At 52.3% G+C, this 23,566-nt stretch overlaps 1 protein-coding gene across 3 annotated transcripts in view; it reads right to left on the reverse strand.

Annotated features, from left to right (window-relative positions):
* The window catches only part of Cacna1i (calcium voltage-gated channel subunit alpha1 I), a 110,447-nt gene that overhangs the window by 76,275 nt on the left and 10,606 nt on the right, over nucleotides 1-23,566 (reverse strand). For 2 of the 3 annotated variants that reach the window (XM_021182805.2, XM_085831343.1), the window contains exons 1-2: nucleotides 895-1,001; nucleotides 15-148 (exon numbers count right to left, since the gene is read on the reverse strand). In XM_021182805.2, the coding sequence (XP_021038464.2) occupies nucleotides 15-148; nucleotides 895-987 (227 nt within the window). In that variant the 5' untranslated portion in view covers nucleotides 988-1,001. Of the gene's footprint in view, nucleotides 1-14; nucleotides 149-894; nucleotides 1,007-23,214; nucleotides 23,466-23,566 lie in introns of those variants that run through there. The other variant, XM_029470056.1, reaches the window with a different exon arrangement.

Genomic DNA, 23,566 nt, shown 5'->3' on the forward strand with positions numbered 1-23,566 from the left:
AGGTCGTTCCCTACCCTGCCATGACAATGAAGAAGTCCAAGCGGTTCCATGTGTCCCCGAGGTAGCACTTCTTGCCAAAAATGCCCAGGGCCACCATCTTAAGCACCATCTCCATGGCGAAGAAGATGAAGATGAAGTCATCAAAGACCTGTCGAGCAGGAAGAAGACAGGATAGGACAGGGTGAACTCTGGAGCAAGAGTGGAAGTCAGAGCCACAATGAGGTCAAACATGGGACAGGAAGAGAACCTCAGAGTCCCTTGTCCATTCAGAGAAAAGACCAGGGCCCAGGGAAGGGGTGATGTTGCCCAGGGTTCCACAGCCCATTCTGCTCATGGCTTTAGCTCTGGCAACAATGAGGACCCTGGAACTGAGCACCAGGCTCCCTCATGATCTCTCTCACAATGGCACACATGGGGTAGCCCACTTTACAGCTAAGAAAACAAGACCAGAGAAGCCAAGTCACTTGCCCTGGGTCACACAGCAACTCTGTGCCAGGATTAAAATGAAACTTGGGTCCGGCTCCCAGGGACAGGCATCAAATATTCTACTTCTGTAAAATGGATGCGTCCCCAGAGCCCTACTCTGTGGCACCTCACACCGTGCCTATAACCATGCAGATGCCACGTCGGGGCCCACCTGGGAGAATAATGGGAGAAATGCAAGAGACCACAGGGGAGGAGGTACCAGGGAGCCGAGGCTGGCTGCGGGCACAGAAATGTAGCCACTGCCTTCGCTGTGTGAATGGGATGGGGTGAGGAGCCTCAACTGGGAAAACAAAGATGGCAGGAGGGGCAATTCGTCAGAAAAGCTGAGGGGCTAAGCTACAGTAGACCCCTGAGCTTGGAAGAGGACACCCGGCTGGGAGGGAGGGAGGGGACGACGGAGAGGCTCACCTGCAGGATCTTGCAGCGGTCTGAGAGGCACTCCATGTCGTCACACGGCTGGTACATGCCCAGGGTCACACAGTTCAGCAGGATGACCAGCATGCTCACACACTCGAACCACGTATACCGAGTCAAGGAAGAACTGGTGGTGGCAGCGCAGCCTGGGGCACCATACTCCTGAATGTGACACCCCAGGAACAGACATGCAGACTGTTTCTGCCCCCTACCCCCAACTCCACCCCCACCCCTGTGGACCTCTCAGTGACCCAGGTCCAAGCTTTCAGAGACCGTGCAGCTGGCCCGCCACACAGGTGCAACCCATGCCATACCCTGCAGCGAACCGAACTAAATTAAACCACTGAAGCATCCACTGGAGGATGCCTCCAGGTCCCACCCAGGAAGGAGTGGCTCCCAGAAAGGGTCCCCAGACTCAACAGCTCTGATGCCGGCCTTCTCTTCTCCCTCTCCCATCCCTCTGCGGTGGCTTCATGCTTCCCATCCAAGGAATGGGTCTGCACTTCTGAGACCCCCCTGGACACATTCTCCTGATCTGCCTATCTCTGTGGGGCTGAAGCTCACAGCCACCCTCTGACCGCTGCTCCAAAATCAGCCCAACCCAGAGAGCTGGCTTCCTAGGTTCTGCCCCAGCAGAATCCTGCAGCCTGGAGCCAGGGCATCTAGAGATCAGTCCTTCAGATCAGCCACAGGCCACCAGCAGGATAAGGGGATCCTACAGCCCAGACAGAAGAGAACTGCCTGCTCATATCCCCCAAATGGCCTCTCCTCTTATACACAAGTCCTCGGGGCTAAGGAGATCTGTACCCCCCAAAAAAGTGCATACGGTAAAAAAAAAAAAAAAGTGAAACCACACAACAGCATAAATATCTGAGGTCAGACTCAGGGGTGAACTGCCAGATGAAGGAGCCTGTCTGATGACTCACTCTCTTCTAGTAGTTTCTCATCTACCAGGAAGCAGACTGACAGCCCCTGCCACCAGCTGTACCCACATTCCTGTCCCTGACTCCAGCATTTAGCATCTGGGTACAGAGCTGCTATGTGCTGTCAGAGCAGCCAGCAGTGCCAGAGACCAGGGCCTGCCTATGAACTCAATTCCCTGCAGTGAGTGGCTCTGGGGTCTCAAGCAAGTTCACAGCAGCTCCTCACTGGAGCTAAGGGGCACCTCACAGGTCCACAGAGGCTGTCCCAACCCCTCTTCTCAGAGTGCCTACTGTGGCTCCCAGCTTCTCCTGGCTTAAGTTCAGAAGCCCTCCACAAAGCTGGCCAGCATGACCTACCCTCTTCTCCTTCCCCTGACTGCCTCCCTCCCAGCCCATGGTGGCCTGCTTTTCCTGTCTGGTCTCAGGCCATTCAGCCCCACAAGCCCCTCCCCCAGCAACCCTCCAGCCTGACTCTCTCTCATCTAATGCTCATCATCTCTGCCCACTTTTGAGCAGAGTCTGGGTCCCTGGGATCTACAAGCACTCAACTCCAACCAGAACAGCATGGAGATGCTCAACCAAGACTTGCTGAGTGAATACATGAGTTTATCTCAAGGCCTCCCCAACCCCCCAGCCACACCAGTTCTATCCCAGCTCAGTGAAGCCACACCAGCCCACCACAGCCAGATGCCAACCACAGTGGACTGGGCCCCTCCTGCCTGCTAAGAGAACTGACCTAGTTTCCATGGCAACAGCCCCCTCTGCTCCCCAGACCTTGCTCACCTTGAAAGCTGACTTCCATGGCCTCTGTCCCTGCCCTGCTCCTTCCTGTCCCTGGCCTGGCTGCCACTCTCCCGCCATAGCCTGTAATTAATTTCAGTCGCTGCCAGGCCCCCTTTGAGCCCTAGCCTTGCTCCAGCAGTAGCTGTGTCATTAATTAACTTTTTTGAAGTTCAAACGTTCTAATTACCAGCGAGCATCCCCATTCCCCTTGATTCCCTCCCCTCTTCCCCCATTCACTACCTCCCTCTCATAGCCCAGTTTCTGCTGCCTCTGTCCTTCCGGGAGACCCAGGCCCAAGTGCACCTGATGGGCCCATTCACAGGTGGGGAAAGTCAAGGCCCCTCTTTAGATCATGTGGCTGGGATCTGTCTACATCAGACCTGCTGGGTTCCTTGGCCAGTGTCCCCTCCCGGCCCTTGGTCCTGTGTCTGCAATACTGCCCCTGCCTCCCTGGGGCTGCAGCTCTGGCTCCTGACTCTCCAGTGGGCCCTGTGTGATTTCAGCACTGAATCCTCAGACTCCTTGATAGAACTAAATTCGATACAAAGGGGAACAGATTTACACACCTGTAACAGTACACACCTGCAATCCCAGCACTGGGGAGGCTGAGGCAGGAGGTTCGAGGCCAACCAGAGCTACCCAGTAATACCTTGTCAGCACAACTCAAACCAAAACAAGCAGAAGTGGGGTGGAGTCAGGGGTGCGGCTCAGTTGGTCGCAATCCCAGAACCGAGTACCACATAAAGCCAAGCGTGGTGGCAGGGCAGTCAATTCTTACAGTCCTGCCCAGCAGCACTTGGGAGGCAGAGGCAGGAGGATCAAGAGTTGAAAGTCCCAGCAGAGGCAGAAGGATCTGAGTTCAAGGCCAGCCTGGTCTACAGGGGCAGCCAGGACTACACAAAGAAATCCTGTGTCAAAAAAAACTAAGAGTGAGAGACACATGAAGACATCCTCAGCTACACTATGAGCCTTCCATGGTTCCCCATCCCCACTCAGCCTGTCGCCCCAAGGTGACAGTGATCTCAGTGAGTTCACTGCCTGAATCTCCTGCTTGCTCAGCATGCACTAAGCTTCTCACTATGTGCAAGCATACCCACTCCATGGCTTTACCTTCCCTCTGAGGCAAACCCTGCCTACCCGGTACTCACAATCTCACTTGCATGCCACCCAGTCAAAAGCTTCCACCTTCCGGCCCTCTCAGGCTGGTGCCCAGTCTTCCACCCACCCGGTCTAGCACATACCACAATGATGAACTTGGCAGCCACTATAACTGCTTCATGCCAGGCACCCTAGGGACATGACCTTAACTGTCGCCACCATCCATCAGAGAGAGAGAGAGAGACAAAGAAGTGGGTCTGGAGAGCCACCATGACTTCTACAAAGTCACACTGCCTCTCAGGCTGAGCAACTCCAAAGCGCCAACTGCTTTCTCTGTAGCTCAGTCACCCTGAACATGGCACAGAGGCCCTGAAGGCAGAGCAGGTCCAGCCCCTGGGCCCCTCAGCTCTTGCTGGCCTCAGGCACAAGGGGAAATCCCAGATGGCAGGACCTGGGTCCCATCCAAGAGCTCCAAGACTCAGAAGTCAGGCCAGCATGGCACTGCTGCCCATGGCTCCTGACACATTCCCACTGGCTCGGGGATGAAAGGCCTCAGGCGTCCTGGGAGATAAACCAGGCCATGCATGCAGCGAGGGTAGGAGCTGTCAGAGCAGTCAGAGCCTTGGGCAGCTTGGTGGCCTAGTCCAATACCCGCTTTCCCACCTCATATGCACCAAGGAGCTTAGAGTTCAAACAGGCTGGGCTGAATTCTGGAAAAATGGAAGGGAAGATGGAGACCCCAAAAAGGTAGATGAGGAAGTCTGGTAATAAAACAGGTGGGGTCTGAATGTTGTCTCCACAAGAAAATAGAGTGATCGATATCTCCCCGTTGCCCCTCAGCCAGAAACAAAGCCCTGGACCAGAGGCATTTAAGGATGTGTAATTGAGGGCTGGAGAGATGGCTCAGTGGTTAAGAACACTGACTGCTCTTCCAGAGGTCCTGAGTCCAATTCCCAGCAACCACATAGTGGCGCACAACCATCTGTAACAGGGATCCAATGCCCTCTTCTGGTGTGTCTGAAGACAGTGGCAGTGTACTCACATACATGAAAAGGGATGTGCAACTGAGACCCAACCACTTGCCACACTGAAAGACTCTCAGTCCTGTAGGAGTGAAAGCAGAGCAGCCCCTCCAATCCTGACACAGCATGGGATCCACGGCCCCGCTGCATGATGGGTAATGGGAACAGAGACTTAGCCAAGGACAGGGAGAGGCTGGAACAGAGACAATACTCATAACACCCTGACCATTTGGGGATCCCTGAGTCAGAACAGCTTCCAGCCTCTCCAGGCACTACCTGTCGCCCTGAACAGCCCCAGAATGGCAGCCACCCTGAGGACCCCGCAGGGCAAATCTGATCAATGCACTTGCCTTAGTAGCAAAGCTGGCTTTTCAGCAGGCTCGAGAGAAGACACTCAAGCCAGCACCCTAGTGAGTGACAGGGACCTTCCAACACCCTCAAACCATCATCAGCCAGAGCTGGGGGGCGGGGGAATCCTCCAGAATCCTGGACCCCTCTCAGCTTTCCCCATTCCCATTGCTTCCAAAAGTCCTCAAGGCCTCACAGAGGATGAATGAGCACATATGGGGTACCTGCTGTATACCAGGTGTCTTGTGAATACCCGCCGATTACAAACACTTCCCAGGTGACAGAGAATATCTGCCAAGGAGCTTCCTAACCAAACGTCAAGCCAAGAGGGCCTGTGACCCTGCTCTCAGGAGGCAGAGGCAGAATGTGAGTTTGAGGCCAGCCTGGCCTTCAAACATCCTACCTTAAACAAAACTGGAATGTTACCACCACGCGTGCAGTAAGGGGCTAGGAGGTCCCAGTGTTCAGAGCCAGCACAACAGGCTCAGTAGGAGGAGCCTAACAACAAAGCCAGGTTCTCTCACACACAGGTGTTCTCTCTCCTTGCCTGCTATGGCCTCCAGTGGAGGCTCAAGGTGTCTTTACAAGCCCTTTGAGTGGCAGCTGTGTCCTTACAGCCTTTCGAAGAGGCTCAGCCTGGCTGGGTGTAATGGAACTTCAGCCACTTCAGCGCTAAGGAGCCTACAGCAGGGGGATCACTAGTAAGAGGACACCTGAACTACAGAGACCCTGTCTCAGAAACAAAGACAGGAAAAGCAGCAGGCAGCCTACAGAAGCCCAAGCTTGGGACAAAGTATCTGGTATCCCTGGCAGATGCTGCTGCTGCTGCCACTGAACAGAGAAGAGAACTGAGGCAGCCAGCATTGTGCCAAGTGACACGGCAGAATCTGTATCGCTTCTTGCTGGTTCCTGGTCCTGTGTTCTCAACTACCCCGTGACCATACTGGGCTCAGCACCTCAGACCTGGGGCTCCCAGATGTTGAGTGTGTAAGGGACCCTGCTTTGCCCTTCTTGACTGGCAGCTAGCTTTAGGGGAGAAAGCCAGGACTGTGTTTGCCACCTCAGCCATAAAAGATCAAGCTGAATCAATATGCAACTCCACAGCCTGGCACTGAGGCCTAAGGAGGCTAGACGCAGTGGGTCAAGGTGGGTGGACTCAGAGACTCCACCACCACACAAGGACACACGCACACATCTGCCAGGCCCAAGCAGAAGGGTGACTGGGTAGAGGGACAGTGCCACTCTCCCAAGCAGGTCCAGCAAGGGCAGCCTCCTCTCAGAGAGCTGCCAGAGGCCTGCATGGTTACCATGGCGACCACCACCCTCCTTCCTGCATTGCTGATGAGAGACTTCGGTACTTGGGGTGGGGTGGGGGAACCGGGGAAGGGAGGCTGAGGAGGGACGCCCGGCCGGGCTAGGCGGGGGTGGCCACATTTGTTTTTATTTTGTCAAACCTGAAATCTATCCATTTCCCAGGGTTCTACTCAGTTGTCTAAATATGTCAAGTGGAAGAAGGCGGCTGGGGCCAAGTCCTCCATGATGTGGAGCAGGCACAGCAGACAGTCTCCCTGTGTAGCTCTTGCTCTGTCTCCAGGACAGCGAAGAGCTCAGCCGCCCACCACCACTACCACCACCACCCCGGCACCTCAGATCTTGAGCCAGCTCTGTTTCCCTGAAGCCAGGTTATTAAGCATCTCTGGAACGCCTGCTATGTACCTCACATGTGTATTAGTGTACTGAGGTAAAGAAAGTTCACTTTGTTCCCTGGAGGTCCCCAGAGTGTGAACCTGTTCCACAGTGGCTGCCATATTTAAATGCCTAAGAATAAAGACCATTCATTCATTCATTCATTCGTTCACCTATTAATCCCTTCAACTAATCTTTATGGGCAACAGTCATCCCAAAGAGTTGCTTAACAATGTCTACTGCAGTTGGACATAGACTCAGGCTTGGGAGGCAAGCAGTGACATCCAGAGACATTGCACAGGACAATCCCTGTCACAAAGAAACAGTCAGCCCCAACTGTCAACAATGTCAAGGCTGAGAATTTTCTTTGGATACTTCTACGGTGGCATACTACACAACCAGGAAAAAGGATGAGCAACTAATATGCACAAGAGGATGGAGGGATCTCTGTTGGGTGAAAAAGACAAACACTGAGATCATGTGAGTCCCAGGCTGTAAAGTTCAAAAGGAGGCAAAGGGGCGCAGAACAGCAGTGAGGCGGGGAAATCTCTGCAGATGAAGAGGATCAGGTCACCTCCAAAGACTGAGACAGTCTCAATCCCAGTGGTGGCCATAGAAGACAAGTTGTGGGAAACGACAGTCTAGACCCTGTAGCGTGTGAGCTCACCTGTCAACAGAAAGTAAAATAGAAGCTGGGCGAGGACACACACAGCTGCAATCCTAGCTCTCAGGAAGCTGAGGCAGGAAGATCTCAAGTTTGAGACTCCATCTCAAAAAGAAAAAGAGAGAGAGAGAGAGAGAGAGAGAGAGAGAGAGAGAGAGAGAGAGAGAGAAGGGAGGGAGGGAGGGAGGGAGGGAGGGAGGGAGGGAGGGAGGAAGGAAGGAAGGAAGGAAGGAAGGAAGGAAGGAAGGAAGGAAGGAAGGAAGGAAGGAAGGAAGGAAGGGGAGAACAAAAAGGACAATTTCTCCAAGGGAAAATTAAAAAAAAAAAAAAAAACAACCATTTAAACACCAGCTGGGACTGGAGAGAAGGCTCCGTTAAGAGCAATGGCTGCACTTCCAGAGGACCAGGGTTCTGTTCCCAGATCCCACGTGGAAGCTCACAGCAACTGCAGTCCTAGGGGATCCAATGCCCTCTCCTGGCCTATGTGGCTATCAAGTACAAATGTGGTACATAGACATACATGCAGATGGTACACTCATATACACAAAATAAAAATAAATAAACCTTAAACAAACAGGGGGCTAGGGCTCAGGTGGTAGAGTGATAGCCTAGCATACTCAAAGTCCTGGAGTCTATCAGCAGCATAGACCCCTGCAGTCCCAGCAGGAGGAAGACCACAAGGAAGTACGTCATTGACTACATAGTGAGTTCGAGGCCAGGCAGGATATATAAAACCATCCTTCAAAAATAAATGAAGAAAACACAGGAGCTTCGTGCTAGGGTACTCGCTGGCTCTGGCATCCAGTGAGATTTTCCCAGCAGCCCTTGTACCTCTGCTCAGTGACTTCTGGGCAGTCCCAGCAAAGGAAGTTACCAGCTAGGATTGGCCCCATGCAATCCCTCTTCTGGTTGTGTTTGTAGACCTGCCGTGCCTCACCATCCCCACTGTGCCCCAGGGAGACGGGCATACTTACTTTCCAGTCACAGAAGAGAAGATCTAGAGACTGTACAACTGGCCCAGCAGTACAAACGGCACAGCAGTTGAGCTTGTGCAGAAAGCTGCTCCAGGAAGCCAACTGACATACAGGCTGCCGGTTCCACTCAGCTTGCATGTCCCCAGTGACAGGAAGTGTCCTGAAGGACAGACAGCCATGCCTGGTTGGCTCTGCATACAAGCCCTGAAGTCCCTTAAGATAATGACAAGTCTGCTCTATCCTCTTCTCTCTCTATTGGCCTCCCTCCCTTTCCATCCCCGATCCCCTCTCAGAGTCCCCACCCATGAAAATGCAGTGGATGTGTCCAGTCTCTGATTCCCCTATGCCCAGCAAGCAATGATGCGTGGCACAGTCAGCCAGAGAGCAGGAGGCAACAGTGAGCAGACAAAGATGCCAGTCTGGAAAAGAACCCAGGATCCGTGGCCCACAGGAGAGAGGCTCTGACCAAGAAGACTTGCAGGATATGCTACGTGGCTACTAGGGAAGAAAGGGTGGGGCAGACATCAGGGCCACAGCTGCGCAGAGACAAACATGGCCTCAGGAGCCTACCTCGAAGAAACCACACCTACAGAGCAGGAGATGTCACTGTGACATTCAGCAGCTAAGTGTGAACGCATCTGCTAGGTTCCACTAGCCTTGGGTGCCCCATCCTATCCACCCTGTGCTCCTTGTGACAGAACAAGGATGGTCATCTCATCCTTCAAGCTTGGAAGTCTTCCCTGGGACAGCCACCCAGGATGTCAGCAGTGGCTCTGAGGAAGCACCACGGGAGCTGGGGAGGGGTGGGTCTGCAACGCAGTTTCCCATCCTGAACGCCCGTCTCTTCTCCTTTGTCACATCTACTACATCCATGGCTCGTTATTCTCACAACCATCCTCTGCTGAGGCGTCCCTCTGTGACTGGTGCTTAGAAACCAGAGCGGAGGACACTTGGTTCCTGATGCCAGAAACCCAGTAGAGACAGAGGGAGGCAATGCTGCTCCTCCTCCGGTGACCTGTCCTTTACCATGTCTGCCCCAGAACACATGCCTGTTCATATTCACCTGTGTGTTCCCACAGCAACACACACATACACACACACACTCATATGTACATATACACACATACACACACATATATACACACATGCACACACATACATACATATACACACATACACACACACTCATATGTACATATACACACATATACACACACATATATACACACATACACACAGACATACACAAACATACATATACATGCATACACACATACATACATACATACATACATACATACATACACATGCACACATACATATACATGCATACATACACGTGCATACATACACATATACATGCACATATGTACATATACACACACACATATACACACATACATACATATACACACATACATACATATACATGCATACACACATACATATACACACATACACACACATATGTACACACACATACATACACACATATACACATACATATATGTGTACATATACACACATACACACACACACACACACACACACGGTATGCTCACAACCATCTCTCCCTTGCTCCCAGCCAGTAGCAATGGGCCTGACCTACTCCTTTGAGAGCACAAGTTCTTTATCTTTTCTGTCTTAAACACAGAAATAATGGATTTTTTCTTTTACTTGTTTATTCATATGTGTGTGGCATGGCCTATGTGTGGGGGTCAGAGGACAACCTAGAGGAGTGCCTTCTCTCCTTCCACCAGTGTGGGTCCTAAGGATTGCACTTAGGTCCCCAGGCTTGGCAGCAGGTACCTTGTAGGTTAAACTATCTCACCAGCCCAGAACAGTTTGCTTTTGTTGTTACTGTGGTGGTGGTGGTGATGGTGGATCTTTCGTTTTATTTTTGGTTGGTTGGTTTTCGGTTTTTCAAAACAGGGTTTCTCTGTATAGCCCTGGCTGTCCTAGAACTCTCTTTGTAGACCAGGCTGGCCTTGAACTCACAGAGATCCAGCTGCCTCTGCCTCCCAAGTACTGAAATGAAAAGTGTGCACCTCCACACCCAGTTCTAACAACAGTTTTTAATGTAAATTTTCTAAAAACTTAGGAATAGAAAGTGAACCTGTTATACTAAAATAATTATCAAAAATATCAAGATATAGATATAGGTATAGATATATATTGTAATAGGGTCTTACTTGTTAGACCAGGCTAGCCCCACACTTTTAACAGTTCTTGTTTTGTTTTCTGATTTTTGTTTTTGTTTCTGGGACAAGACTCTCTGTCTGTAGCTCTGACTGTCCTAGAACTCCCTACATAGAGCAGGCTAGTTGTGAACCTATAGAGATCCACCTGCCTCTGCCTCTGCCTCTGCCTCTGCCTCTGCCTCTGCCTCTGCCTCTGCCTCTGCCTCTGCCTCTGCCTCTGCCTCTGCCTCTGCCTCTGCCTCTGCCTCTGCCTCTGCCTCTGCCTCTGCCTCTGCCTCTGCCTCTGCCTCTGCCTCTGCCTCTGCCTCTGCCTCTGCCTCTGCCTCTGCCTCTGCCTCCTGAGTGCTGGGATTAAAAGTGCCTAGCTCCTGGCCCCAAGCTTGAAATCCTCCTGCCTCAGCATTCCAGGGACTGGACTGAAGGTATGAACCACCATACCAAGAAAATATGTTTATTGATTAAATACACATGTTTTGTTATCAGCACAATAAGTAGCAAGGCCCAGTGGTAGGTCGGCGATTATGTGTCAGTCTGTCACCACAAAGAATGTGCCTGCTAACCCAAGAGCCCTGCAGTGTCCCCGGTGTGACAGGAAACACTGACAACTCTTCTCCCAAGTGACAGGAACCATTGCTGTGCAGGGTGAGGGGGTGGAGTAGAGGGGGCAATTCCACTGTTTGTTTTATTTAATCTTCACTCTTTATAAAAAGAAATGCTAAATTTCAGCCACAGGTCCATGAAACTCGATTTGTCCCCAAAAGAGCTCACAAGCCCTCTGTTCTAGGAACCCCTAGGCCAGAGGAGTCACCCCCAAGTCCCCAGTCTGGTCCTCCCACTTCCTGTACTCTAATCTTCCAATACTGGGTCTTTTCAGGTGCCAGCCCTGGGCCCTGTGTCCTCTCCCTGACCTCAGTGCTGACAACCTTCTGTGGGGTAGAATCCAAGGTTATCCCAAGACTGTGCTCGTTCTCAGCCAAGCAAGAACCCCAGATTCTGCACCAAAGATCTCTGTCAACCCCAAGTTCATCACACATGAAGGAGGACATGTCATACTCTGTCCTCTGTGCACACCACATTCCTTTGTCTCTCCACCTTTCCACCAGCCTTGCCGCCTCTGAAGCCTCCTTTCACCACAGGGACCTGTCCACAGCCCTCTGAGCCTCCTTCCACTTAGTGACCCTGAAAATATGTCCATTACATCACCAGAGCCATCCTCCCTTCCCACTCCTCACACCCCACTTAGGAGTCTCTGGGTAACCCCCCTCCTTCAGCCTGGCCTTCTAAAATGCATCATCCACATAAGGCCCAGCAGCTCTTCCAAAACCACAATCTTGTATGCCCTACCGCCCCATCATTACCTTCATCCTCTGCTTCTCAGTCCTTAACACTTGGCTGGGTATTCAGGGTCATTTGTCTTCACCACTGTCCATACAACCTCTGCTACCTCACCCTGCCTGCCAAGAGGTACTCCATCAAAAGCCCTGTGCATCAATATGGGTCCAGGCCTGGAAAAGGAATAGGCATCAACAGAATATGGAGTTTGAACACAAGAAGATCTCTAACTAGCAGAAGGGAAGTGATACATTGCCTATCAAAGACTCTGAAAAGGGTCTGTGGGGAGAATAACTGATGGTGACAGGCATGGCCAACTAGCATTCACCAGATATGAACCATCAGATGAGTGGAAGGCCTGAAGCAAGTGTGGGTAGGAGGAAGGGAGGGGCCTCCTCATGGAGGAAACGTGAGAGACGGGTAGAAGGTTAAGCAGAAGCATCTATTTAGATGTTGCACTCATGTGAGAGGCTGTGGGTGGCTGTGGGGGAGCAGGTGAATGGATGGAGAGATGGAGGACAGGTAAGTGGATGGGTGGGTGGATGAACGGATGGATGATGGATAGACAAATGGAGAGATGGGCCTGTGATTGGATGAGTATATGAATATATGGATGGTGGGTGGGTGAGTAGAAGGATGGGTGGGTGGGTAGATAAATGGGTAGATATGTGAGTGGGGAAATGAATCATGACAGATGTGTAGGCAGATGGATGATAGGTGGGTGGGTGTGTGGGTGGGTGGGTGGATGGATGGATGGATGGATGGATGGATGGATGGGTAGATGGGTGGGTAGATGGGTGGGTAGATGGGTGGGTGGATGGGTGGGTGGATGGATGGGTAGATGATGGATGGATGGATGGATGGATGGGGTGGGTGGATGGGTAGATGGGTGGGTGGATGGATGGGGTGGGTGGATGGGTAGATGGGTGGGTGGATGGATGGATGGATGGATGGATGATGGATGGACAGATAGACAGATGGATGGACAGATGGACAAATGGATGAATAGATGAGTAGTTGGGTGAGTGGTTGAATGGACAGATGATGAATTACTAGGTAGGTGTGTGGACAGAGGACAGATAGGTGGATTCCTGGAAGTACTAGACGTATGACATTGAAGGCAATGGCAGTTCCACCAGGGAATGAGGCCTGGGTGGTATAGGAAACCCTTTGCTTGGGACTCAGCTTAGTCCTCCCACCTATATGAGACCTATCACCAGGCTCTGCCAGACCCAGTTCACACTGTTCCTGTCCTTCTCCCCACCAAGACCTGGGCTTCCTACCCTCACCCCCAGTGATCTGGGGACAGGCAGTTCTCCAAATGGGCTGCTGTATGCATAGAGGAGGTGTGCCTCCAGACATTGTCAAATGTCCCCTGTGGGCAAAATAGCCTGAGAGCAATCTCCAGCTCCCAATTGTATGGGTCCAGAAACTGATGCCCAGAGAAAGAGTTATTTGCCCTCAGGGTCACCATACTTGTACCCTCCAGAAAACAGACATGTAGGACAGACAATCAGGTCTCATCACCACCAGTGATCCAGGTAGGTCTAAGAACCTTTCCCACTGCAGCTTCACCCCTACACAGACACCAAGCCCAGAGAGGTTAAGGTGTCCACCTAGTACCACACAGCTCCTAGCCATCACAATGGCGCTGCAAAAGACAGGCTGCCCCCTCAGCAACTTGAAGGGGGATTCGCAGAAGACATTCTGACTGATTAAAAAGACTATTGATTCCTTACTGAGGGAAAACAAATGGAGCCATTTGTCTCCCGACAGAATCCTGATGGTCTGAGGATAGACGGCAGGTCAGAGTCAGCTTAGAGGCTCCCAGACAGAACCTAAGCGCAAACTAGAATCCAATCACCTTCAAGTCCCTAGCCAGTCCACAGCATGTTCATGTGTGCCTCCCCTTGTCACCTCCTGTCACCCTCACCTCCAGGCTGGGTGGTCCTACATAGCAACAGCATCCCGGCCTCCTCCTGTTCCACACAGTAAGACTCTGCTGGGCTCGTAAGTCAGGAGGAGCTGACCTCATGATCTCATCCCTGTTGCCCCAGGATTCCTCTTCCCAGATCTCCCTCTACTCTGCTTCAAACGGGCTGGGACTCAGTTGTCTCTTACATTTGACCAGCAGCTCTGTAGACACCCTGAGTGCCTGGACTTGCCTGGTGGCCATGGGGCAGCTCCATTCCGAGCCAGCAAGTTCCAATCTCATGGGATGAACAGCCGATGCGGTCAAGCAATGTCACTGCAGGAACCTCCTGGCTGGCTGCAGGCTCCATTTCTCCCTCAGAAGCCCTCCACACACATGCCAGGGCACATGCACATGTACACGTGCACACACATATCAAATACATTAACTAATAATTAAAAGATAGACGAGGAAAAGTGGGCATGCCCGTGGTCCATCCCTGCTGGTCACCTGTCACCTCCCAACCCCACCTTCCAGTGTGACAAGCACAGGCCCTGCCCTGTTATGTCAGACCTTGCTCTCCAGCCCCTGCCCCACAAATTCCCACTATTCCTCTATCAGGAACACACTATTTCAACGGTTCAGAAAACTCCTACTCATGTAGCAAAACCCAGTGGGAAAAACCCCTTCCTGCAGTTAAGCTTCACCAGTACCCTAGGACTCCATCACAGGCAGCCTCCACACCAGCAGTTCTCAAATCACAGATCTCTCTCCAACACAGACCTCCCTAGGCTAGTCAGGCTCCTCTAACAGGCTCTTGGGACCCTGATGACCACCAGTTGGCGTGCAGCCTCTGCTCCGGCCTCCAGTTGCATCTTGGGGGATGGTACTTGACTCTGACTTTTATCTCTGAGAAAAACAACTTTCTCCACACCAGATGGAGGAAACGGACAATTTCCCGGGCATGTGGTGCTCTTCCCAGCAGTACCCGCCACCGTCTGGACTGTCCCATTAGGCCAGGACTGGAGGAGGAGGGGACAGCTCCCTTTAGGGAGCCCCTCCTACTCAGAAGGAGCTGAGCCAGGAAGCCTGGACAGAGGGTCCATGGTGCTGAGCTCTAACTAAGCAACCTGCTTGTACTATATAATACGTTATAATATGTAGTATATAATAATTATATGTAAGAGGTGCCACCTCTTCACATTCAACAGGTAGCCTTGAGCGAATCACACTCTCTCCTAGGTCTCCATCCCACCCTGTGCCCCAGCCACACACACACTATGCTCTCTCTTTCCCTGGGGCAGCAGACTTCCCACCTGTCTCCCCTGGGTTCCTGAGCCCATCACCATAGACCAGTACCCAGCTAGCCAGCTGCTGCAGGCCCTGTGAGCTCTCCCGGCCTCTCCAGGGTGTGTACAGCAATACTCAGCACTCAGCGGTTTGCCCAGGGCTGGCCCCAGAACTCTCATTCCATCCCAGTGTTCCCCACCATGGCCCCATTACACAGGCACACAAGCAGAGGCTTGGCAAGAGAAGGGAGGGTCTCACCCAAGACCACTCAGGCATCGAGCCAAGCTCAGGTCTCCCTTCAGTCAGACACCAAGATTCAGACACCGTGGCATTACCTCGGAGTCACCTGTGCCCAACACCAGCACCAAAGGCTGCAGCATTCCCACCATCCCCCCACCCTCTAGACCCTGAAACACACTCTAGGATCTGTCGCTTGTCACCAAGGTCCCCAAGCACCTTCTTCTGGTAGGTCTCATGGTTCTCGCTCTTAGAGCCATAACATGACCCGAGACACTGTGTGACCCGAGACACCTGGCACTCAGTGGCTGACCTTGGCCCCATCATTCCTATACTCTATGGATAGATACTCTGAGTCTCTCTCTCATAAGCAGCATAAGCCTCCAGGGCTGTGCTGTGACCACAGCAAAACCTGCCCCATTCCTACCCAGAGATGGACCATCTCAACCAGGGCAAAAACCAGAGCCGGCCATTGGCCACTTCATCAGCCCCAGCAGGAAGAGATCGAATGGTCTCAGAGGGAGGGGACTTATCCAAGGTCACCTAGCAATGGTGGTGTCTGCCTGAGCCCAAGTAAAGAAGAAGCCTTCTCTGCGTCTCCTTCCTCACTGTGCTTGCTCTCCTCCATACTAGCTGTCACTGGCCCAGGAGACACAGGAAGGGGAGGGGCCTCCAGCCTCAATGGGATACCCAGCTAGCCACAGCCAGAAAGTTTCTGAGAATATACACCAAGAACCTGGGGAACGTTGATCTACCCTACTGCCTGGAACTGCCAAGCAAACTTCTGGCCCCCAAGGCAGGGTGTGGAGAACTGGGTTCAGGCAGTTCTTTATCCGGGAGTTCTGGATAAAGCTGGGGGGTGGGCGGAGAGGGAGAGGGTAACAGAAGTGGCGGGTTCGTGCCAGCTTTGCTCCATATTGGCTATGTAACCTGACTGGATAAAAGTAACTCAACTTCTCGGAGCCTCATTGTCCTCATCTGTAAAATGGGGTTATGAAAACACCTGTCTCCAAGGATGACTAGAATGGCTGAAGGTAATGCTCCAGATAGAACCCTCCAGCCAGCCAATGGCATATGGATATACACTGGAGGCCTGGCAGGAACCAACTCTAATCCTGTCATGGCCCTATCGCAGAGACAAAAATGTGGGTTTCCGGAATAGGCAATAAAGGTGAGCAGATGTAATCACTTATCCCTAAGAGGGGCTTTGAAAGTCCAGTAGGGGTAAAACAGGGGCACCCCTATTTGTCATGGCTTGGGGAGGGGGGCAGGTGGCAGATGCCGTGGTCAATTAATGTCTGCCCTGCCATTGGCTGGGCCATGAGCAGCCAGACTCATGCTGATTCATGTGAATCACAGAGACTGAATCAGATTTTCCCTGGGAACAATGTCCTCTGAAGGTGTGATGTTCCATCTAAAGGACCTGTCACCTGGCATCTTATTGAATCTCCTGCAGGCAAAGTGTTCACAGAGCCATGCGTGCACGCATGAGAGCCCGTTCACCCCGAGACTCTCAACATCAGCCCTTCCCATTTGTGGCACGCCACTGCTACATCCCCCTCCCCTCTGACTCTGGCCTTCAGTAGGGAAGGGGACACTACCCACAGGGGAACCGAAGGGGTTATGACACTGGCCACGGTTGCCCAGCAATGAGCAGGAGAACCAGTCCCAGGCTGTGTGACTCAGGTAGCCAGCGACTTCCACAAGCCAAACCTCTCTCCCCGTGAGCCAAATGGCCCAATCTTTCTCCTGGCATCACAAACCCAGAGGCCTCCCAGTTGCTAGCAAGTGGTCCAGGCCCGGGCCAGGAGTGGGCTGACGCTTGGGTGAGCGGGATCCCCGCCTACGAGGGTCCCCACCACCTGGTGGCTCACTGTGAGTCAGACAGTGAGTGACTCAGGCCTTGCTTCCTCTAAGCTGCGCAAGAAGCTGAATCAGGAGCACCCAGGTCCAGAGAACCCTGGGCCAGGGCTCCAGGAGCCAGGGATGTGTGCTCGGGATGGACTGTCCGGGGCTGGCCCCGTTGCCCTGCCCTGCCTGGGACTGGTTATGAGGGAGTAGTTCCCACCTGCCTGGCCTGACACTGCAGGCCTTCACCCTCATGTTCGATGTTTAGTGGGGAGGTGAGCCACCATCTGCAAAGATGACACATGCAAAGGGTTATATTTTGTAGTCACGGTAACCAAGGGACAGACCAGCATTTCCTGCCCAAGGTCAGGAATAACCGACATCCTACATAAGCAACAATGTCCAGACCCTCAACAGCCTGAGATCCAAGCAGGGCTGTTAAGGAGGAGTGTTAAGTTAGCACTGATGAGAGCTAGGTTAAACATCCCCCACCAAGTGCCCTCCCACCAAGGAGAACTAAGTTCAGTACTACATACCCAATAAGGAGCACCACTTTAAACACTACCCTAATTTCCTCCCGCTGAAGAGGACTAGGTTAGACACTGCCTGACACTGTCTAACCCCACCGACTGTGGGAGGGAGATGTTTCCGACTAGGAAAGCAGATCAGATCCTCGACAGCCAATAAAAACCAACTCTCCAAGAGAGGCTGTCTCTAAGCACGTGACGCCTACTCTGAGGTCCCCCAAGTCCCGCAGGCAGAGTCCCCCGTTGATAACAGCAATCTCTTGGCTCCCACCCACCCAGTCTACTAGGAAACTTCAGTCTCAGCTCTGTGATCACAGCCCAAAGTCCCAGGTCCCTGGACCACAGGCAGGCAACATCCCAGCTGCCAAGTTCACACATCTGGAACATAAATTTTTCAAAATATGGATTATTGAAGTGTCCAGCTATCCTGTCGCCTAGCCTTAAATCCTACCTGTAAACTCTTAGACCCAGTTGAAGCCTCTAGACTAATTGTCTCTGAGCATGGGAATCCCTGACCTCACTCTGCTTTGACACCACCCAGTTGTGACCCCAGCTGTGATCTGAAGTGTCCCCACCCCAGCACAGGAACAGCAGTTGCTACCACTGACAGCAGCAGACGGTCAGGGTTGAGGAGACTCTCCCAAGGAAGAGGAGGAAAAAGGAAAGGAGGGAGGGAGGGAAGGAGAGGGAGGGAGGGAAGAAAGAAGGGGAGGATGGATTGTGGAGGAAAGAGGATGGAGAAGTGGAAGGAAGTTGGAGGAGAGAAGATGTAGAAAGCGGATGCTAGAGGAGGTGGGAGATGGGGGTGGAAGGACGGAAGATGGAGGAGGAAGAAGGAAAGAGAGGAACAGAAGGTGGAAGAAGGTTGAAGTAAGGAAGGGAAGGGGATTGAAGAGGAAGCAAGGTCGAGAGGAGGATGGAGAAAGGGTGAAGATGGAGGATGGAGGAAAGAGAAAAGGGCTGACGATGAAGGGCAGAGAAAGGGGGAGGGGCAGGGAGAAAACACAGAGGTTGGAGGAAGCAGAGGAATAGAGCCCGGGGTGGAGGAAGAAATGTAGGAAAGGAGAATGGAGAAGGGAGGAGAAAAATGGAGGGTGGAAGAAAGAAGGGCAGGAGGAATGAAGGGTGAGGAGGATGGAGGGAGGAGTGGGAGGCAGGAGGATGGAGGGAGGAGTGGGAGGCAGGAGGATGGAGGGAGGAGTGGGAGGCAGGAGGATGGAGGGAGGAGTGGGAGGCAGGAAGAGGCAGGAGAAGTGGATGCAGGAGGGAGTAGGGAAGATCAATGAAATCAGCAGAGGGAAGAACAGAATTGCAGCTGAACTATGTCTTGTCCTTTAGCTCCAATCTTTTTTAATTTTATTTTTATTAATTCTCTATTATTCCACACATATTCAGAGGCCTGTCAGGCCAGAAGAAGGAGTCAGATCCCTTGGGGCTTGTCTTAGTCAGGGTTTCTATCACTGTGATTAAACACCATGACCACAAGCATCTTGGGGGAGAAAGGGTTAAATCTGAGAGAAGTCAAGATAGAAAGTCAAAAAAAGAACCAGGAGACAGGAACTGAAGCAGAGGCCATGGAGGAATCAGAGGAATGCTGCTTCCTGGCTTGCTCCCCATGGCTTGTTCAGCCTGCTTGCTTATACAACTCAGGACCACCTGCCAAGGATGACATCACCCCCTATGGGCTGGGCTCACTCACATCAACCATTAATCAAGAAAATGCCAGCCAGGTGTAGTGGCTCACACCTCTAATCCCAGCACTCAGTTAGTAGAAGCAAGTGGCTCTCTGAGTTCAAGGTCAGCCTGCTCTACAGAGTAAGTTTCAGGATAGGCAGAGCTACACATAGAAACGCTGTCTCAAAACAAAAGAAAAAAAGGAAGGAAGGAAAGGATAAAGGAGAGGAGAAGAAGAAGAAGAAAAGAAAAAGCCCCCACAGGCTTGTGTACAGGCAATCTGGATGGAGGTTTTTTTCTCAGTTGAGTCCCCTCCTTCCCAAATGCTAGCTTGTGCAAAGTTGACAAAAATCTAGCCAGGAAGAGCTGGAAGTGGCTGTGAGCTGCAGTGGGTCCTCTGAAGAGAATACACACTGTTAACTGCTGAGCCATCTTTCCAGTCACCTTCACTCAGATCCACCACAGGCCCCTTCCCTCCTCCTGAGCCAGCCCCGTTGCGTCCTACTCAAACTGGACTCAGTGAGCAGAGGAGACAGGGAGGGTGAAGCCACTGGGGAGAGTGGCTGGAGGGCCTATTTACCCAACAGGTCAGCAATGTTACCTGCCCAGTCTAGTTAGGTGACAGCCTGAGTTCCAGTAGGCACTGTCCCACCGGGTGAGCATGGTTGGCCTGGCTCCCAAAGCTGGAAGCCAAAGCTGGAAGGTGGACTTCTCACCAGTCCCTCCTCTCCAGATGGAGACCCTAGGGGTCAGAGAAAAGGGCTGACACAAAGGACACTCATGGGCCACCTCCTACATGGCACTTGGGACAGCACTGCCATGTCAGCCTAGTCAACCCTACGGGAGCCTATCAAAATCAGACTCTGAGCCAAGATGTTCCAAGGGCCAGAGCCATGGTGACCAGCCTACCAATAGAAGCCCAGAGAGGCCCAGTGACTTACTCAATGTCATACAGTATCCTGTCACCTGCCAAGATAGCCGTCTGGCCTTGTCCTGCTGTCTCCCTGGTCCTCTAGCCTTCTCTTCCTGGACAACCTCAAATACCAACCAGGCATCATGGTGTACATTTTTGATCCCAGTACTGGGGCCAGACTGATCTATATAGTGAGTTCAAGGACAGCCAGGGCTACATAGAGACCTTGTCTTTAAAAGAAAGAAAGGAGAGGCTAGAGAGATGGCTTAGCAGTTAAGGGTACTGACTGCTCTTCTAGAGGTCCTGAGTTCAAATCCCAGCAACCACATGGTGGCTCACAACCATCTGTAATGGGATCCGGTGTCCTCTTCTGGTGTGTCTGAAGACAACTACAGTGTACTCATATACATAAATAAATAAATAAATATTTTTCTTCAAAAAAAAGAAGGGAAGGAGGGAGGGAGGGAAGGAGGGAGGGACTGCAGTCACCTCTTCTTTAGCCTGGACCCCATATGCTCACATGTTCCATCCCCTTAAGTTTCCTTCAACACTTGTTCACGTGGATGGTGTCTGTTCCCCACTCCTTGGGACTTTCCAGGACAGTCTTGTCTCCCTCTGGGTCCCCAGAGAAAATATCAAAGTGTCAATGAATGAAATTACACAGCAGAGGTGAGCATGGTGACATACAACTTTAACCCCAGGACTCAAGAAGCAGATACAAGTGGATCTCTGTGAGTTTGAGTCTAGCCTGGTCTACATAATAAATTCCAGAAAAGTCAGGGCTATGTAGAGAAACCCTATCTCAAAAATCCCAAAGGGTTGAGAGTGGTCAGAGACAAAGATGAATAAGAAGAAGGAGAAGGGGCAGGAACAGGAGCAGAAGCAGGAGCAGGAGCAGGAGCAGGAGCAGGAGCAGGAGCAGGAGCAGGAGCAGGAGCAGGAGCAGGAGCAGGAGCAGGAGCAGGAGCAGGAGCAGGAGCAGGAGCAGGAGCAGGAGCAGGAGCAGGAGCAGGAGCAGGAGCAGGAGGAGGAGGAGGAGCAGGAGGAGCAGGAGCAGGAGCAGGAGCAGGAGCAGGAGCAGGAGCAGGAGCAGGAGCAGGAGCAGGAGCAGGAGCAGGAGCAGGAGCAGGAACAGGAGCAGGAGCAGGAGCAGGAGCAGGAGCAGGAGCAGGAGCAGGAGCAGGAGCAGGAGCAGGAGCAGGAGCAGGAGCAGGAGGAGGAAAAATTTCAGAGCATGCCATACCCAAAATCCCTTGAGCTATCTCTCATGAATGGAGAGTCATGTTCTCATAGCCAAGGGTTTCCTCTGGGTCCACTCTCTCTAGTAAAAACCCCCACTGATTCCTAAGAGCTCAGAGGATACAGGACAATCATCACCTAGGCCCTCAGCTAGGGTTAGCAGCAGGCCTAGGCTCCACCATGGCTCTTGTCAACTTCTCAGACATCCCTAATACTCGGTATGATCTCAGCCCTGCTATCTGATACACCAGCTCCCACCTGCCCTGGGTGGCCTATAGATCTATTGCCTTTGACATAGGTCACAGAGCCACAACTGGGATCCCTGATACCCAGTCCCACACTACAGCTCAGCCCTGAGCCTGTGTGTGAGAGAGTAGCCCCTAGAACACAAGGTGGCTCTTCAGCCTTCCCCCAGGCTCACTCTGCCCTCCTACTCCAGCCACACCCCTAGCTTCTCCCTCCCTGGGCCCCAGCTCCTTCTGAGCCCTTCCTGACACCGCATTCTTTATTGAGGATACTGCCCATCCATACCAAATCAACCACTACAGTTCTGCCAGTACCAAGGGGTGGAGACAGACGGATCAGAAGTCCAAGGTCATCCTCAGCTACACAGCTAATCTTGGCTATATGAGCTCTTGCATCCAAATAACAACAACAACAATAATAATAACGCCCAGCTTGATGTGAGACCCCATCAAGGGCTACCTGAGGAGATGACACTGATGCTGCCATTTGAAGGATATGGCAACGGATCTGGTCAGGAGAAGAAGGAAAGAAAGAGCGTTTGGGGGGCTGGAGAGATGGCTCAGTGGTTAAGAGCACTAACTGCTCTTCTGAAAGTCCTGAGTTCAAATCCGAACAACCACATGATGGCTCACAACCATCCATAATGAGATCTGATGCCCTCTTCTGGTGTGTCTGAAGTCAGCTACAGTGTCCTCACATAGATAATAATAAGTAAATCATGGGGCCTGAACGAGCAGAAGTCTTGAGTTTAATTCCCAGCAACCACATGATGGCTCACAACCATCTGTACAGCTATAGTGTATTCTATACATCAAATAAATAAATATTTTTTTAAAAAAAGCATTTTGGCTAAAGGAAATGGTCTATGGGAAGCCCAGGAGCATGGACGAACCCAGGGGATGCAGAGGGTGGAGAAAGGGGCTGGTCAGGGCTCCAAAGATCTGGTGGGCTAGGCTAGGACATTTTTCTGAAACCTAGGGGTAATGGGGTGATAGGAACCAGTGAAGGATCTTGAATATATGTCCCAAAGTTGATGAGCTGGAAACATTGCCCCCAGTTCAACAGTGATGAGAGGTGTGGCTTCTCAGATGCAAGCAGGGCTTAGGGATTCAGAGCCCTATGCAGATCATTACTGAGGGAACTGGTTCTTAGCAGGAAATCAGAATGCGCAGCCATCAGCAGCCTCCAGAAGCAAGACCTTAGGTCCAGCCTCCATCCTTGACACGTCTCTAGATGGCTAACTGTGCCCACTCACAAAGACCCAAGAAGGGCACTACAGACCTCAGTTCTGCTGGACCATGTTGGCAGGCCAGAGGCCAGGAAGCTAACTCTGCCCATCCTGCCTTCCCCCGCTGGCCCCTGGGCTGGGCACAGACACACCAGCCTCCAAAGGATATGGGTTACATACCATCTTGATGCACCAGTTCCGTGGGCTCGTGGTCTGGCGCAGGCAGAAGAAGGCAACGGGTGCCAGGTCTGGATGCGGGACGTCAGGGTTGGTTCCATCCAATGGCTCCTCCAGGCCTGGAGGGGATGGAGGGGGACTCCGGGGCCCCGGCTGCTCAGTGATTCCCGGCTCAGGGTCCGGGGCTGCTGCAGATGAGGGTGGTAAGTTGCTGTCAGCCATGTCAGCGTGGAGCAGGGAGCCCTAGGGAGCCAAGAAGGACACACGGTGGGGGTTGGCTTAGCACCCATTCCCGCAGCCTACCTCCCTCATGGTGGGTGACAGCTCAAAGAGCCTGGCTCCAG

This window comes from Mus caroli, unplaced genomic scaffold (genome assembly GCF_978045245.1).
Source record: "Mus caroli unplaced genomic scaffold, Mus_caroli_1 scaffold_16, whole genome shotgun sequence".
Lineage (NCBI taxonomy): Eukaryota > Metazoa > Chordata > Mammalia > Rodentia > Muridae > Mus > Mus caroli.